General features: G+C 36.2%; 3 protein-coding genes across 4 annotated transcripts; 1 reads left to right on the plus strand and 2 right to left on the minus strand.

Moving 5' to 3' along the window:
• The first annotated feature begins 988 nt into the window (after nucleotides 1-988).
• Nucleotides 989-6,172, plus strand: cdk2ap2 (cyclin-dependent kinase 2 associated protein 2). Its single transcript, XM_041983489.1, has 5 exons — nucleotides 989-1,077; nucleotides 2,532-2,687; nucleotides 3,175-3,266; nucleotides 5,036-5,156; nucleotides 5,513-6,172. Exons 2-5 carry the CDS (start codon nucleotides 2,633-2,635, stop codon nucleotides 5,578-5,580), a joined length of 336 nt encoding a protein of 111 aa, XP_041839423.1. The 5' UTR covers nucleotides 989-1,077; nucleotides 2,532-2,632; the 3' UTR covers nucleotides 5,581-6,172.
• Nucleotides 6,173-6,274: 102 nt separating this feature from the next.
• Nucleotides 6,275-10,621, minus strand: LOC121638616 (aryl hydrocarbon receptor interacting protein). Its single transcript, XM_041983486.1, has 7 exons — nucleotides 10,473-10,621; nucleotides 9,728-9,910; nucleotides 9,453-9,641; nucleotides 8,695-8,871; nucleotides 8,360-8,501; nucleotides 7,167-7,396; nucleotides 6,275-7,076 (listed from the first exon to the last, which is right to left on the minus strand). The coding sequence occupies exons 1-7, from the start codon at nucleotides 10,569-10,571 to the stop codon at nucleotides 7,071-7,073; spliced, it is 1,026 nt and encodes a 341-aa protein (XP_041839420.1). The 5' UTR covers nucleotides 10,572-10,621; the 3' UTR covers nucleotides 6,275-7,070.
• Nucleotides 10,622-11,333: 712 nt separating this feature from the next.
• Nucleotides 11,334-16,522, minus strand: tmem134 (transmembrane protein 134). Of its 2 annotated transcripts, none has more exons than XM_041983487.1 (8): nucleotides 16,303-16,522; nucleotides 15,604-15,866; nucleotides 15,452-15,519; nucleotides 15,244-15,330; nucleotides 15,092-15,168; nucleotides 12,781-12,825; nucleotides 11,812-11,865; nucleotides 11,334-11,704 (listed from the first exon to the last, which is right to left on the minus strand). In XM_041983487.1, the coding sequence occupies exons 2-8, from the start codon at nucleotides 15,811-15,813 to the stop codon at nucleotides 11,622-11,624; spliced, it is 624 nt and encodes a 207-aa protein (XP_041839421.1). In that variant the 5' UTR covers nucleotides 15,814-15,866; nucleotides 16,303-16,522; the 3' UTR covers nucleotides 11,334-11,621. The 2 variants fall into 2 exon arrangements, with proteins under 2 accessions (XP_041839421.1, XP_041839422.1); XM_041983488.1 differs by having other exon boundaries at nucleotides 16,200-16,316.
• Nucleotides 16,523-16,671: the final 149 nt, after the last annotated feature.

Below are 16,671 nucleotides of genomic sequence, written 5' to 3' on the forward strand. Positions count from 1 at the left end.
TCATCAAAACCTGTCCTCTACTTTCTGAGATATGTTGCTAACAGACAGACAGACAAACCAATGTTGCTGAAAAGATATTAGCATTTTTTTAAATTTATATGCAACTGTGCTCACAGTGACATGTCAATGTCGGATATTCTCTGCTCCAAGGTATGTCTTGACAGCTCAGAAACAGAGCACTTCAAGTTATTGTTGTCTGGAGCTAGCACAACAACATCTTTAAGGCACGTCTTCACAAATTCCCCTTCACTGTACGGGCTCTTAGAGCGAGCAATGTTCCATGCCAGTTGATATGATGCCAATGTGACAGTTTCTGTGTTTTCAAAATTTGTGGAAAAAGATCAGATTAGATCAGTGGGGCAATAACTTCTTCTACACTGTAAGTAGAATCACGTGATGGTAATTCCTTCATCTCAAACTATTTATTGAAACAAAATCTAATAACAGTACATCTGTTGTTGTGAAATGTGAACAGTATGATGAAGAGGACTGTTTAGATTCAGTGGTCCATTAATTTTTAAGATGCCTTTTTTGTTTATGCGTTATGTTTTTTTTCTCATCTAATCACCTTAAGACAACAGCATCTTGTGCAATAAATAGCCAAAACTAGCTAATATATATATATATATATATATATATATATATATTGTGTGTGTGTGTGTGTGTGTGTGTATGGAAAAGACTGACTAAAAAATTGATTTTCTTTAGTCAGTCACCCTATTTTGTCTGAGCTGCATTTTTTTTTTATTTGTTTTCTTCAAAATAAAGCTTTTGCACATATTAAAGTTGACACGTTTATTTAAAATGCACTGAAAAGAAACGTTTTTGTGAATGTATCTGAGGTTTTTTGTAAGGTTTTCTAACGTGACTGTGTATGTTTACACCGTATGGTTTGATGTGTATGTGTTTTATACTATGAATTCCGTTGGAGCAATTCTCAGAGGCTTCTCGATCAACCAATCATATCGCTATGAGTGTAAAAAAAAAAAAAACAAAACACCATGTTTCCCTTCTGCGCATGCTCACACACAGAGGAAGAGCCAGGGCTCACAGAAGATTTCAGCTCTCTATAAAAAGGTAAAAATTAACACCTTTTTGGATTGATTGTTTCCTTCTCCGTGGTCACACCTGTTGTCAAGGCTTTATTTTGTACTGTCCATATGTGAAATACTACCGTGTTATCGTAGTTATTTTTCCTGAATTTTACTTATGTTGTTATGCTAACCGGCAAAAGGCTAGCAAATCCAGCTAACGTTACCAAGTAGTAGCTTGGCAGCTTCCTCTGAAAGCTAACGTCAGCTTTTGTTTCATTCTTCACCACTGGCTGCGCTCATATAGTACAACCAGTATCGATCACATTCAGACCTCTGCACTCTGAAAGGCGTTATAAGATATACATACAATTAACTCTTTATCAGATGTGACATCTATTGTTGACTATTTTTTCATGACAGGTGAATGAAGACTATATTAATTGACATGTCCTAAATGAGCAAATCCTCTAGTTTCACATTTATACAGTATATAACTCAATAATTCCACAAATGCAAGTGAAATTACCTTAAATAATGTAACAGAACGTAAATGGTTGTAAATCACCAAAAAGTAAAGTTAGAATATTGTAATAAATTTTAGCATGGTAAAGGACATCCAATACATCCAAAGTTTTTATTGAGATCGCTGTGTGGTAAATAGAATTACTTTCAACGAACTGCAAGCAGCAAATTGCTGTCAAATGATCTGAGATTGTTAATATTATGGCACATACAGTCAGACATGTGCGGGAGTGAAGCCACACATTTATTTTTTGTGGACTATTTAACTTAAAATTTTAGCACTTAACATCTTGTTAACAAAAGTAAGTTGACAAAATGAATAAACAACTTTTATGATCTATTATGAATTAGACCCTCATGACGTTAAAATGCATGACTTAACATTATAAAGAAAGATCTTTGAAATCGATTTATATTATGACATATTATATATATATATATATATATATATATATATATATATATATATATATATATGGTATTTTCTATGCTGCTGTTTACTTGTGTAATGTAATCTAATTAACCAAATTCCAGCTATGTTCTTTCTCTTAGTTTTTTTTTTTCCTGTTATCAGGACAGCACATGCCTAAATTAGTGGCTGAAGTGACTGTGGCCCCATTCACAAAGGGTTCAGTAATCACTGATTTAACAAATACAGTGTGGTCTGGTAAAATCACTGGAGACAAATACTTTTAATTCACTGAAATAAATATTTATAAATAAAATGACAAAGTTAGAAAGCTAAGTTAAGAAGTTAACAGTTCTTATAATATGTAGTAGGAACCTTGTATTTATCCAATTTTTTTTTTCTATCTTTGCTTTCTGTTATAATGGATTTAGAAAGGGGGAAAACTATAATGCCACACATTGAAGAATGTACTACTATTGGGTAAATCTGTAATAAAAATACCAACCAACCAATAAATTAGTTGGTCTCTAAACTTGATTATATTTTGTTTATGTGCGTTGCATCAGCTCTTAGGAGCTCATCACCAACAGTAAAGCTGTATAAGCATCGGGTTGAAGGGACTGAAGGAAGCAGCGTGTCGTACGTGGAGCTGCCTGCTGAAATCGCCATGAGTTATAAACCCATTGCTCCTGCACCATCTGGCTCCAACCACACTCCGCCAGGTAGTGTTATTGCTGTTTATGCAGTTATCTCCCCACTCTCATTCATGCCAAGCATTGGTATGGACATTTAACACTGTGACTGTGGAAAATAATTTTGGTGAACAGTCTGGTATATTTATGTGTGCTTAAGCCGAGAGACGGCTCAAAATTTTTTTATGCTTGCATAATGACAATATTGATCTTGACTTGAATCTTGGTCACCATCATAAATTAATATTTATTCACACTGCAAATAATTGTGAACACCATTATCAAGATGTTTTAATAGTGAGAGTAATAATTTTGCCAAAAGTGCTTATCACAGAGTGGGAGAACAAGAAATTTTTGAGTTCTTAGGTTAATTGTGGTAAGTCACCCATGTAGAAGTGATAAAGTATTTAAAAGATGGTTTAAATATAATTCCTAAAGTGATAAAATATGTATCAGTGGGAAGAACTCTTGCCAGGATTTTGTCTCGTTAACTCAGGCTTTTTTCTCTTTTACTCAGGCTCTTCCGTGCCCTCTCCATCTCTCCCTTCATCATCCAACTTTAGGCCAGCTTTCAGTGACTTTGGCCCACCATCTATGGGCTTTGTTCAGGTATGTTTTCAGAAGAGTATGACACTTGGCATTATGCATTTTTTCCAGCCACTTAGCATATGTTATTAAATTAGTTTATTTGCCAAGAATAAATGATAGAAATTGATTTTAGATTTGTATATGTGGGTGAGGACTTAATTTGTACCTGCACAAATTTAGATATATTTCTGGTTTATGTTTTAGTGTTGTTACCATGTATCAAACAGAATAAATAGTGTTGTCTAAATCAAGACAAAATTGTGTTTAAATGCTCAGTTTTGTGGGCATTTAAACAAATCTCATTCTTATGTGAAATCTCTGACTACATTTGCAGTTTACTGAAACTCAAAAATTTACATATATTTGAAATAACTGCAGAGAAACAAGCCTTGAAGTGATAATAACTAATGTTGTTATGCAGCTGCAGGCTTGTACCCTACAAGAAGAGGGTCACACAGCCAACAGGGAAGCTGACTCTTTGCTTGATACAAATGTATATGTGCATTTAAAAAATGACAAACTTTCGTTGGATTAATTTGTATCAGTCAAACAGGAAATATGTGCACTCACTTTGTGTGCCAAGTTAACATGCAAATTAACAGTTGTTTGCACTCTTGTTGTTAAATATGGACATGAACAGGTTCCTTACATTTCTGTTATCAGGTTTTGACTAAAGACACCAGTCTCAGGGTTATCAGAAGGTAGTGCTATAAGCATTGCATAACTAGAAGCACTCAGAGAACGTAAACCTCCGCAAAGCCATAGGGTCACTGTGAAAAACCTCAAAAGGCCCAACAACCCACCCAGCTACCAACCCCATGCCAACATACCACTTATTTCCATCATCAGGATAGGTACTACATCTTATTTAAACCTTTGACCCTGGAAACCTACCTTTAGACACCATGATGAAGCAAATGACTATAATAGAATAAATTAGAAATTTGCATTTTCTCTAACGGCAGCAATCTAAGTGAGCTGTTAGTGTATTTAGCATTCACATAGAGGGATGGAGGGAAATGTAAATTCATTAGAGAATTTCAAAGGGAATTCCTAACAGAAAAATCAACACACACATACACAAACCCAGTATTGGACACTAGTGTATTTATAGTTCCCATATGTTCTTAAGCGATGGAGGAAAATGTATATTGAGAGTAATTTTTTTTTTTTTCATCTATCGTTTCCTTGTTATCGTCTTTTTTCTTTTCATTTAAACACAAAAAAGTAAAACATAACTACATTCAATACAGCAAATAAACACTGACATTGTCAAAACAGTTTATTGCTGTAATGGCTAAATTATCCCTATCTCCCAATAGTAATAAACCCTTTAAAAAAATTCCTGGATCCAGACAGGGATCTTGATCACCCCCAAAATGTAATTACTTGTTCCTTTATACCATTTCTGACATTTCCTGAATTGAGAAATTTAAACTCTGTTTTTAGCTTCTTTCAGTGGTCTGCTGCTAAACTAATGTAGTAAAAACAAATTTAAGTAAAATTTATTTTTATTAACGATTCATAAATTTAAAAATTGCCCCAAATTGCTTCACAATCTGTATAGCAAACTCCCTCTATTCTCATACCCTTGCGTTAGTTGATGAAAACCTTTCCTAAATAGACTAAATAGAAATAAGGATTTAAACCAGGATGTAACTGTTTGGCAGAGATACACAAGTATGAGGGGTTCATTTAGTATCATTGCTGAATGTTTGTGATGTGAATTTTCAGTTGTGGCAAGTGATGATTTGTTCTTCTCCAAACATCTTCTGTCTGCGAATATACAGCCTGTCAAAGTGTCTCAAGGGTCCACCTACAGTGAACTTCTGTCTGTCATTGAGGAGATGAGCCGTGAGATCAGGCCTACGTATGCCGGGAGCAAGAGCGCGATGGAAAGGCTAAAGAGAGGTATTTATGTTGTCAGTACAAATTATAGTTTAAATGTGTCATGAATACCAAATTATTAAATGTTCTTTCTTTATACAAATAAGACCCAAGAAAGCAGGAAGAACACTGATTATGGTAACTGATGGAAAAGAACAGAACTTTTTCCCCATCTTTGGTTACATCATGTTTGTGTCAGATTGAGTACAAAGACTGTTTGTTGTCAGCAGTGGTTACTGACAGTCGTATTATTTTACCATTAACATTCATAGGTCTCATGTAGTTGGAGTAAACACATTCTGACAGTTACTCTAATTTATTTTTCCATTTTTTATTTTAAAGTTTTTTGGAATAATAGAGTTTGTGTTCATCTTATCCAGGAATTATCCATGCTCGTGCACTGGTTCGGGAGTGTCTCGCAGAAACTGAGAGGAGCGCTCGTACATAACCCTTTGGAAAGAACCCTTCATCAGACACTCTTTGTTGGAGCCCGCCCTCTTCATGATCCCCGCTGGATATTTTACAACCAGTCTACATCCTTCCACCTTGTATTTCCTTTGGCTTTTATAGATGAATTATGTCCCTCTCATGTTCACCGTTCATTGCATTTCACCAAACTCCTTTTACATTAAACTTTCTGCAACATGCAGGGCATATGCAAAACTAAAATTTGTACCTATTTTAAGGGTGCAGAAATTCGCAGCACATTTTTAACTTAAGCCATGGGTAAAAACCTTTTATTTACTAGAAGTGGCAGTTAACTCAAAGTTGGGGGTCTGGTGATAAAATGAATGCTTTTAAACTGATTCTTTTGTTTATTTTGTGAACAGCATTCTTAAACTACGAAATATTTTAATCTGAGCATTTTTAAAATGCCATTTGCATTCAACCCTGCTTTATCAACACATTTAGTCATATTAACAGATTTCTCTCATTCCCAAAAACTGTACATCTCAAGCCAGTTTGTTAGTATGGAAATTTTGTAAACCAGATTTTTGCAGTTCGGTATGTATATCTTAATTAAATAACTGAAAAAAAAACAAAAAAAACAACTTGGTATTTGTTTTTCTTAATACCTGAAAACTACACAGCATTCAAAAAGATGTCATTTTGGATGTTTTTTTTTTTTATTGTTTTTTAAAGAAGACAAATACAAGGTTTTGGATTAACAAATTTATTTTCAGATACATAACTTCAGTAACATCTCACTCCCGACAGGCTGATGAGCCGCGACCTCACATGTAGAGTTATGAGTAGCTCTTTCTAAGTGAAAATGATCCTCTGGGGATTTTCTGAGTACATAATGACAAAATAATATATTTTTAAATACATGAAATAAGTACATAGAAAGCAAACACTATGTGTTTTTTTTAATGATTGTCACATACACTTGAGTTTCATGTCCCACCTTCCATGTGGTAGTAGTGCTTCAGGTGTGACCAGAGTGACAAAGGTGTGCAGTGAGTACATGATGTGCCTTGTACAAATCGGGGAAAAAAGTGGGGCAGAGAGAGCACATTTGTGTGGAATCAGATCCCACAGCAATCTTGATAAATACAAGGTATTTTAAGGACTGTAAACTTTACAGACATTTCAGAGAAGGCAAACTAAACTATGCCGGTGAAACAGTAAAACTGAAGAGTTCTTTGAAATTGAAAAAATATTTTATACTGTGAGACAGTACAGGCCTAAAGTTATTGAGGGGTTCAGACTTTTTTCCCTTTAAAGTCTAGCTGATCATGTTCCAATTAAAGCCCTAATTTTACATGTAGAGTGAATTCAGACGAGTAAGGCAGGAACACAAGTCGTATTAGTGAGTATGTGTGATGGAGAGCAGGTTGGCTGGGGTGCTGGGGATAAAACAAACACCACAATGTCTTCTGTTCCGTCTCCATCTTGAAATTAATTGGCATCCTCCTGTCTAACTTGTTATGAGATTCAGCTCTGTGAACAAGAAAAAGACAGTACTTCATTACACCACTGCATTGATACATGTTTTTTCTTTCACTTTAAACATCCAAAATTGGGACTGACTGTAGTGGCAGTGGCTGGCTGTGTGTTGCAGTCAAACAGGCCTTTATAACGACCCTTCTCCTCCTGCTGCTTTGAGCGGATCCTGTCCTCCATAGCCCTCAGCTCCTTGGACACAGATGGTCCAAGAGAAGAGTCCAATTGCAGCACCTTAGCAAAGTCAGCTCGAGCCTCTTTTTCATTCCACACTGCGGCATGAGCTTTAGCCCGCTTGTAATAGGCCTTCACATTGTCTGAACGGGGGAAAGAAAAACGTAAACAGAAACTCTTCTGAGATAAGGATAAGATGGGTGAATTAGGTCGATGAGTAAGTTTAGAGGTAGAAGACTTTGTGATGGCCAGATGAAACAATGAAGCTTTCTAGTTTAATACTAAATAGTAAATGGTTAATTTATCAAGGCTGATCAGTTATTAAAAACAAAAACATTTGTGTTAGCTACTGTGGACCAGTGTCTACATTTCTAATTCAGTATCATTACAGTGTTTAAACTAACACTGATGAGTGTCAAGACTCAAGTCTAGTTTCATGGCCATTTGTGCCACCTGCTCTTTTTAAAGACTTAGTATTTTATTAGTTAAGACCATGTTAAAATATTGCCACGCAAGCTTGCTCTCATAACTTGCTCCCTCTCAGCCACTAATGCCAATTAACAGCACATGCCACAGCGTGACAGTATTAGGAGGAAGGCTTCGTCTGACAGCCATCACATGATATCTGGGAGAATAATATAAGCCTGAAATTGGGGCTTTATTGGAAATTACCTCTCCTACTGAGCAGGCTTCTGAGCCAACTAATCAGAAACAAACAAAACAACAAACAAATGAGACCTAACAAATTGTATATTAAAAATCAAAAGCCTGCTTTAAAGACGTAGATTTTACATGCCCCTGTACTGATTTTTATCTCTAACTGTTGCAGACAGACAGATTAAAGATTTAATGCAAGGCTGAAGCTTAAATCCCATTTGATATGAGCTGTTTTCTGCATTCAATCTAAAATTTTCTCAGTTTAGACATTTTTTTTGTTATGCGTGTTCTGTTGTGAATAAAATATTGGCTCGTGTGATTTGAAGGTCTTTTAGTTTGAATTTTGCTCAAATTTAAAGAACATTCCAACTTTGCTGGAATTCAGGTTGCAGAAGTAATGCATCACAGCAACAAAGATTTCTCAAACAACACTAACAACAAAGCCATACCCTCATATTTGAAGATCAGGGCGGAGCAGTGTTCAATGACTTCGTAATACTGTTCCTGGAGTAACTTGCATTGACAGTAGTTGAGGAGCAGTGGTGTGATCATTTGGTCTAACTTTAGCCAGGCTTCATCTCCAGGATGCTCCTGAATGAAGAGTCAAAACCCACAGCAAAATGTTGGAGACACTTGGACTTACTGTGTCACAAACTGACTATTTATAAAATAGTTAACAGGATCAAAGTTCCAAATAAGTAACACAGGTTGAAAATTAAACAATGAGATGTTGCTGTTTTCAGGCTTATTATATTGATCTATAAAGGACAGGATGGCTCCTAACCTTCATCTGTAGGTTTTTGAGACAGGCGATGCCATTGTAGTACTTTTCTGTTGCATCCTTAATTTTGCCTTGTTTGAAGAGCAAGTTGCCCTCCTCGTGGATTTGAGGCACATTGTCCAACTTCTCTTTGTCTGTCATAGCCCACATATCCAGCTGGAAGGAACCGGGAGGAAGGACCTGACCAAATGACAAGACAGAAGATCAGCTGCAGAAGTAAGACATAATTATTCATTTTTAAATTGATTTGACAGGGACAATACATTTAAAAACAATGTTACAATAGAAAAAAACATCCTATACACCAATTAAAGGGAGTATAGGACCTTAATTAATACGTTTGTTTTCAAAGAGGTTTGTATTAAAGTACAACTTTAACAGTTTTACAATTTACTGATTTCACTATACATGGAATTCAACATGTGTCCTCCAGTTTAAGTTTTTTTTAACTACTTATTTAACACTATTTATTTATTTTACAAAAATGTTAACTAAATAACAGAGGTTTTGCTTGTGCAATTTAAAAAGAAAAGTAAAAACCTTGGCAAATACGTGTCTTTTGAACTTTTGGGGATTTTTTTGCTTCTACTTCAGAACAAACAACAGTGGTGAAAACTCTTGAGATATTTTGGATGGAGCAATATTTAGTAAATTCTCCTAGCTTAGATTTGAACCCAGGTAAACGAGTAGTAATAAAGAGAAAAGTATTATATAACCATCAAAAGGGACCAAAACTCAGGTGCCATCTCTTGTCTGCTCACCTCCAGCAGCTCAATGGTGAAGACAAGAGGCTGTGGACTGGCTTGAAGGTGATCCAGATCTTTGTGCCCTAAAGAGTGGTGGGAGTGTATTTGAGCAATCCCACAGCAATGCCTCTGGCCTTCCAGAGGGTCCTTCCCAATGCTTATGTTTCTTAGGGACTGGGACACAACCGGGTACAGCGCTGTATGCTGAAAATTTGAGGAGTCAGAAAGAAAACAATCAGCACTTAGGAAAAACAACATGTCATCAAATCCACTCTCGGCATAACTCTAACCTTTGTATCACAGGTAAATTCTGCAATTTCGCCTTGTCTCATAGTGATGACAACTCTCTCCCACACAGCCAGTTTAAACTTTTTGCCCAGGATGAGTTCCATAGGTTTGCTGTGGCCCCCCATGGTTCTTGAGTCATCCAGCTGAGTGCCATCACACAAGCTGGTGCGATAGTTAAAGATCACCTAGTATACAGAAGAAAAAAGACAGATGGACACAAATGCAAGACAGACTGTCAAAAAAGTACAGTGTACATCACATGTGCTAAGTATAGCTTACTGTTTGTGTTCAGTGCAAAACAAAACAGAAATCACTTCTCTAACAGGCCGGATGAACGTCGGCTCGCTCTTGTAATCTGACCAATCACAACAAAGTAAAAATGATTGACGTGGCCGCCGACGAATCACGGCTTTATAAACACATTCTCATCCTGTCCCGCCCACTATTTTTTCCATCTGATAAAAAAAAAAAAAAAAAACAGGGGAAAATGTGAACTCGGTTAAAAACTGGCTTTGTATACGTTTTAGTGAATCGGCTCAGAGGCTATAACTACTCAAGTCCGTCAGTAATGTATGCATAGAACTTAACTGCGCTTGGTAGAGCCTTCATCCATCCACCCACGTCCCATGTTTTAGCAAAGATGTAAGCGCTGATAGCATTGCTGTAGCTAACGTGTTTCATCGGGTTGTGTAGGGATTTCTAGCACACTGGACAGAATCCATTCTAATGCTGATAGTGTAGTTTCACCTTGGTTCCATTGGGGAAAGTCGACAGCTCTCCCCTGCCAGGACTGATCAGTTTCTTTTTAATTCCTTCTTCGAGAAGCTTGCGTGCCTCTTCCTCCATCCTTAACCGTTCGCGACAAATAACGAAGCTGGCCGACGCCAGCTCTTCCGTAAGACGTCACGTCCGTTCGGGCTGCTGACATTATTACGCTGCTGTACTCGTTTCTTTACCATAACAACATCATCATTTCTACATGCTCATTTATAAGGTAGGCGTATTGATAGCTTAAATATACTTATATATTAAAGTAGAAAATTTCAATCAATGTTAAGCGCTGTTGTCACTCATGGTTCTATACGCATTGTTTTTTTCTTTTTTTTAAAAAAAAAATTGGTCCTCAGAATGACCAATTAGCTTAATTAATCTTTTCACAATTAACTTAATTAGAAATGCTGCTACTTATTCAAACTGATTATAACTCTGCACTATAAAAGAGATCTGGTGGTCGTCCATCCTACTGGAATCACTACTGTCTTACAATTTGTTTAAGGTTCTTTTAAGAAAACAGTTAAGGAACCATCATATTGAATCTCAGAGCTCATGTTAACTTTAACTGACTGAAAAGGTCTCCACTCCTTCGTGTTCAGATTTGTACCTGGTTGTATCTTAAACTAGCTGCAACACATACAATATGCAGTATGGGGTGAGCCCAACAAGACTGTAGAGGACTGCCATCTAGATGCACTTCTATTAGTTGCACAATTAATTCTACATCTTCCCAATTCATACCCCAAGGCATTTCACACAGTATATTTATATTTTATGTATACAGGATAAAGATATGCTGTAGGGAAGAAGCTAACTAAACGAACTTGACACAAATTAAAATATACAAACATTTTTTTTATTGGAATTTCACAGATTTCATTAACATAAAAGAAAACCACAGGCAAGACCATTAATCTTTTAAGTGTACACATACAGCTATGACAGTTCATCTAGTGAAAACGTAGTCAGGGCATTGAGTGGTTCCAGTAGCAGTGGTCCTTACAATGACAAAAAAAACAAAACAAACAAAAACAAAAAAAAACCAACAAAGTTGTAATAAAACACATTTCATTTTATTATAGCAAACAGAAGTGTAGTGGAAATGTAGTGTCTCATGAAATGTTATTTTTCAAAATATGGTAGGTAGAACAATTTGAAGCCTCTTCTACCACGGACAGCACAGCTGATGTAGATCACATGATACACTGGAGGGAATACAAGCAATGGCACTTATTTCAAAGAAAAAACTGGTTAAGTAGCATAGTTTAAAGTGAAATAAAAAAAAGTGTGATGAAATAAATGACCGCTTTACCTCCAGGGATGAAAAGAAGAAATCCAGGGACGAAGAAAATAGCACTTGAAACACCTAAAGGGACGTTTTCATTAGTAACAGTAACAGTTAATCCATCTCGCCAAACAGCAATGACATTGTTCAATCTCAAAGAAGAAATTATTAAACTGGGAAGCGAGCGGGAAACATCTCTACACAAACCTGGTATTTGATTATTTTTTAAATTATGTTTATCTAATTTTATTTAGCACCTAAAAGAACATTTTGGTCTAGGTTGTTTGTACAGAAATGCTAAAATAGGAATTTACTTTATAATATTAAAAACAGTAAATATATATCCCAACATCTGTTATTGCCAGATGTCGTTCAAAATCCAAATGCTGCTTTTGCCTAAAAGGATTTAAAGAAAAAAATAAAAAGATTATGTAAGTGTAAGCACCCTGTTATAGTACTGCAAGAAACTGCAAGTGTGATGATACATAGACTAAATATTTAACTTTTGCCATGTTCTGGATGATAAAGAAAAAATAAACCTGATCCTGAGCTACAACTGAAACTCATCAGTCCTTGACATTTGTTTTTCCACTTCTGTGCCATCACTGCAGTTGTTTAAGTAAACCAGCAGGACAGTTTGGCCTTCATGATGGGATTGAGAAACACTGATCTAAAGCAATAAGTGAACTTTGGCTTTTATAGACTGACGCCTCTTTGCAGCCAGCCAAGCCGTGTGTGTGATGGTGTCATGAAGACAAGACTGTACAGAGATGAGTCAAAGCTATATTTATATGCAAGTATGAGAAGCATCAATAGGTTAATAAATAATAAAAACATATATTTAACACCTATTTTGTATTTTGTTATCAGTAGCTCAGTTTTTTGCACCTTTTTTTTTGGGACTATATCAGAACTATTGTGCAACTGCTGGACACACACACACACACACACACACACAAAAAACAAAACTAGTTGACCTCAGCAGTTTTTCCTTACCTGCATTTGGATTCAGCTGTATGATGATGCCAGTGAAAATAAGAGCTAAAGTAAAAGAAAACAAAATTACACAATTAGGAAGAGGCATGAAAATCAGCACATACGTTTGTTTTTAAAATCACTTGATTTCTAAGTAAACTACATGTTTTGGTAAAAATCTGTTGATTCTAAGTTGATCAGTGTGAGGACAAAGTTCAGTATGCAGAGCGCCAGGAACGCCCCTGACAATATCAGGTGGAGTAAAATACAAAACGCCCTGAAAGCTAAAGTAATGAAAATATGCTTAAAGCCTCATGTGAAGTCTTTTTTTACGATATAGAATTTTATTTTAACTTAATTTCAGATAGTAGCTTTCTGTATGTAATTTATGCTTTTCCCAAAAATAACATAATAAAGTAAAATGGATAAACCATTAATATTGATTTTTTTTAGGAGCCTTTAAAATTTTGTATATTTCTACAGGAATGTGACAGAAAACAGAATCACATTTTCACATCTCACACAAAAAATGCAAAAGAGTTCCCCTATTAAATATAAGTACCAAAAATGATGTGAACCTCTACACATAACTTAACATTTTTGATGAGTCTTTCACATCATTCAGTTAAATGTAATTCAATAAACTTGATTACCCCCCCAAAGGCAGTTTAAAAGGCACAGTGAAGCAGCATGAAGGAAGGCAATGGGAATTTAAAGAGAACTAAGAGAAGAACAAACACATTACATAATGTAAGAAAACAATAGAATAATTAACACTGAGAATTAAACATTCTAAAATATTTACAAGGGATGTATATAGCGCACTAATGGTCAAATATAAAAGTTTGCAGAGACAGTAAAGTGCATATTGTACCAAGGGAGAAGTGGAGAGACCCACGATGTATGTGATAATCTCATTTATCCAAATAGCTCCAACTCTGCTATGGTTGTGGGATTTTTACTTGGACTGCTTGCCTCAGGACTTGACCCTTCCAAAAACTAGCTTTGTCTTTCTTTCCTAACAACTTGTGCTTCGGGACCTATTCTATGTGGAGATTCAGTTCATGATATTTTTCTTTGGAACTCAGTTATGATTCAGATATCATTGCTGTCCTGATTACAGTGAGCAGTTGTGACCAGTATATAGCAAAATTGACCTTTTTCTTGAAGCTAAAACTAATTCTAACACAGACTTCAGATTTTTAAACATTTCATTTGGTCTGGTTGATCTTCATCATAAAGACCTCTGCCCCTGACATACAGTTCTTTGTTCTCACCCAGCAAAGAGTCAGTGAAAAACAAATGAAAACAGTACCAGTAGCCCCACCCTTTTGGTACTGAAATCACAATTTTGGCAGTCAAAACAGAAAGAAAGCAGCTCATTAGCTTACTGGGGACATATAATGAAAAAAATGTATGCATATTTGTAAATGAATGAGGTTAATGGGCAATAGGTCAGTAATATGACCAAAATGCTCCTTTGATACTCAGAGCATCACAGATGCAAGGATGGGCAGATCTGCAATCTGCTACGAGCTGCGTCTAAAACTTGTGAATCAATTTCAGAAAACAGGGATCTCAAACTCCGGCTCTTAAGAGCTGATGTCCTGCAGGTTTTAGACGTTTCCCTCGTTTTAACACATCTGATTTGTGTTGTTTATGTTCTACTGGGAATAAAATATGGGTTTGTGAGATTTGCAAATCACTCAGTTCTGTTTTTGTTTACATTTTATCCAGCATCCAAACTGTTGAGATTATAATATAATATAATATAATATAATATAATATAATATAATATAATATAATATAATATAATATATCAAATTGATGGGTTGTAATCTAAACTTGATTTGATGTGTGTGCACTACCAAGAGGGGGGATGTGAAGTTAAGTGTGTCACTCCACAGCTTGAAACACTAATGCACCAAGATGTGTAAATTCAAGGTTAAAAAAGGAGTTGTTATACTGTCTCTGTGGTATTTTGGCCAAAGCATGTCATAGACATATCATGGCCTCAGAAAAGTAAATCAGTTTGTGAGAAATGGGCAGAACATGCTGACACTGGGTTTTCTTATCTTTTGTTTGGAAATTTGAGGATGTTTTAGATCAAGTTTATTAAGAAAGTAGAACATTTTTAGGGGATACCATAAAGCTCAGCTATAAGTTAGAGCCTATCTTTATTATTGTGACACCACAACAATCAAGACAAAGCATATAAACTAAAGCAGATAAATTAGGACAACAATGCGTAGAATTAAAAGCAGAATAATTTAGAATAAGTTGGTTGTATTTTTTTATTCAAAGAGTAAAAACACCCGTGCTTATGACTTACCAACCCCAGTGATGAGGAGGAGGAATGAAGCAAGAACAACTCTTCTGTTTTTCTTCACAAGTGGATGGGACACCCACCTAAGAAACATGTGTTTTTTTAAGTATCTCTGACTGTTAATGCTTCTGTGTGTGTGTGAGAGAGCTTCAGCTTACCCACAGCAGTGTGCAGAGAGCTGTGTGACAGAACTCAAGGTGCTGAAGGACCACTGGGAGCTGCAGTAAGACAGTGTTGCAGGGTCACTGTGGAGAAAGCACAAACCCACTTCATCTCAAGTTTAACAAATAAATAGACATGAAAGAAAAAAGTCAGTCACTCCAAGAAAGAAAAATAACTCCAATGATGATAACATATAGAACCCACCTGATTTTGAAGAAGTTATTGAATGAGGAATTGCCATTGTTACCCATGCCGTCTTCATTTTCCAGATTCTAAAGAAGCAGCATATGTCTGTGAACAAGTGCTGAAAACAACTTTTTGTAAATGTAATGAAAAAAAAATAGGCACATACATACCTGATACTTAAGGTTACTGTGCTCAGGTGAGCCTGTGGCAGCAGGTATAGGGTGAGTTTGAGGTTTGGAGAAAGAAAGAGGGCCGAATGTCATCTCTCCATCTCTGTCCTTGTCTCTGCCCTTCCACCCTTCTGTCTCTCCATCAGACACAGCTCCCTCCTCATCTCCTTCCAACACAAAGGCATCGTCGATGGTAAACTGCGCTGCCATCCCTTCTCCAGTGATCACCTCCTACACCCAGAGCTCCTCAAATCTGACGCTCACTGTTGTGTTAGAGGACAGATAAGCCTTACAAGACGAGCATTCTCGTCAATTTAAAAGTCAACAGTCGTTGTTTACCTTATTTTTGACATTGCACACACACTTATGGAATAAAACGTAGTTGCGAAGTCATTTTTCACACTTTTTTTTTGCTCACATATACTTGAATTAATCTCTTTAAAGGGCGCGCCAATTCTTAAATGCACAATAAGTTGATCGGAAGTTGCATTTCGTAAACTTAACCACTGTTAACACAGTTTATACAGCCAAAAGAAACCATTAAGCTGGAAAAGAGCCCCTGCTTGAGAAATATATCATAGCGGATGTAATCAAACCTCAGGAGAAAAACCAGCGGCAGCTAACTGGCTCTGTTGTCGGTTTCTTCCATTGTTTGTGCTCTTTCCGCTTAACGATCAGATGACCAAGAGGAAAACTTACTGTCTCTGGTAAATCTTTTCTCAAGCGAGGCAAAACTTGACTTCAAGTTGTTAAAGTTTCACATTCTGGTTCAGTCTGAGGCGACTCTGTATAAAACCTTTATAAACTAAATCTTTATGTACTCTGATGAGAAAAAGTCTTTGAAGAAGTTTTAAGTTTATGATGTGGTCTTCAGTACCACACGTCTCGATTGTCGATTACCCAGGACTGATTACGCCCAAACAGTTTTGTGTGGGGATGTCAGTGCACTTAATCGAGTGTCGATCGACCACTGAACTTATATCTCGATGACGTTACTATAGGATATGAAAGCGAGTTGAATAATTTAGGTTTTTACAAATGGTCCAATTTGATGAATCAAAATTATAT

This window comes from Melanotaenia boesemani, chromosome 4 (assembly GCF_017639745.1).
Source record: "Melanotaenia boesemani isolate fMelBoe1 chromosome 4, fMelBoe1.pri, whole genome shotgun sequence".
Lineage (NCBI taxonomy): Eukaryota > Metazoa > Chordata > Actinopteri > Atheriniformes > Melanotaeniidae > Melanotaenia > Melanotaenia boesemani.

Bases quoted from the DNA above. Each gene is read 5' to 3' on its own strand.
- cdk2ap2 (XM_041983489.1), top strand. From the start codon at position 2,633: ATGAGTTATAAACCCATTGCTCCTGCACCATCTGGCTCCAACCACACT. The intron at 2,688-3,174 runs GTAGTGTTATTG...TCTTTTACTCAG, and splicing joins CTCCAACCACACTCCGCCAG to GCTCTTCCGTGCCCTCTCCA. The intron at 5,157-5,512 runs GTATTTATGTTG...CATCTTATCCAG, and splicing joins GATGGAAAGGCTAAAGAGAG to GAATTATCCATGCTCGTGCA.
- LOC121638616 (XM_041983486.1), bottom strand. From the start codon at position 10,571: ATGGAGGAAGAGGCACGCAAGCTTCTCGAAGAAGGAATTAAAAAGAAA. The intron at 9,911-10,472 runs GTGAAACTACAC...TCTGTATACTAG, and splicing joins CTTTCCCCAATGGAACCAAG to GTGATCTTTAACTATCGCAC. The intron at 7,397-8,359 runs GTATGGCTTTGT...TCCCCCGTTCAG, and splicing joins CCTGATCTTCAAATATGAGG to ACAATGTGAAGGCCTATTAC.
- tmem134 (XM_041983487.1), bottom strand. From the start codon at position 15,813: ATGGCAGCGCAGTTTACCATCGACGATGCCTTTGTGTTGGAAGGAGAT. The intron at 15,331-15,451 runs GTGGGTTCTATA...CTTTCTCCACAG, and splicing joins AATAACTTCTTCAAAATCAG to TGACCCTGCAACACTGTCTT. The intron at 11,866-12,780 runs GTAAGGAAAAAC...ACGTCCCTTTAG, and splicing joins ACAGCTGAATCCAAATGCAG to GTGTTTCAAGTGCTATTTTC.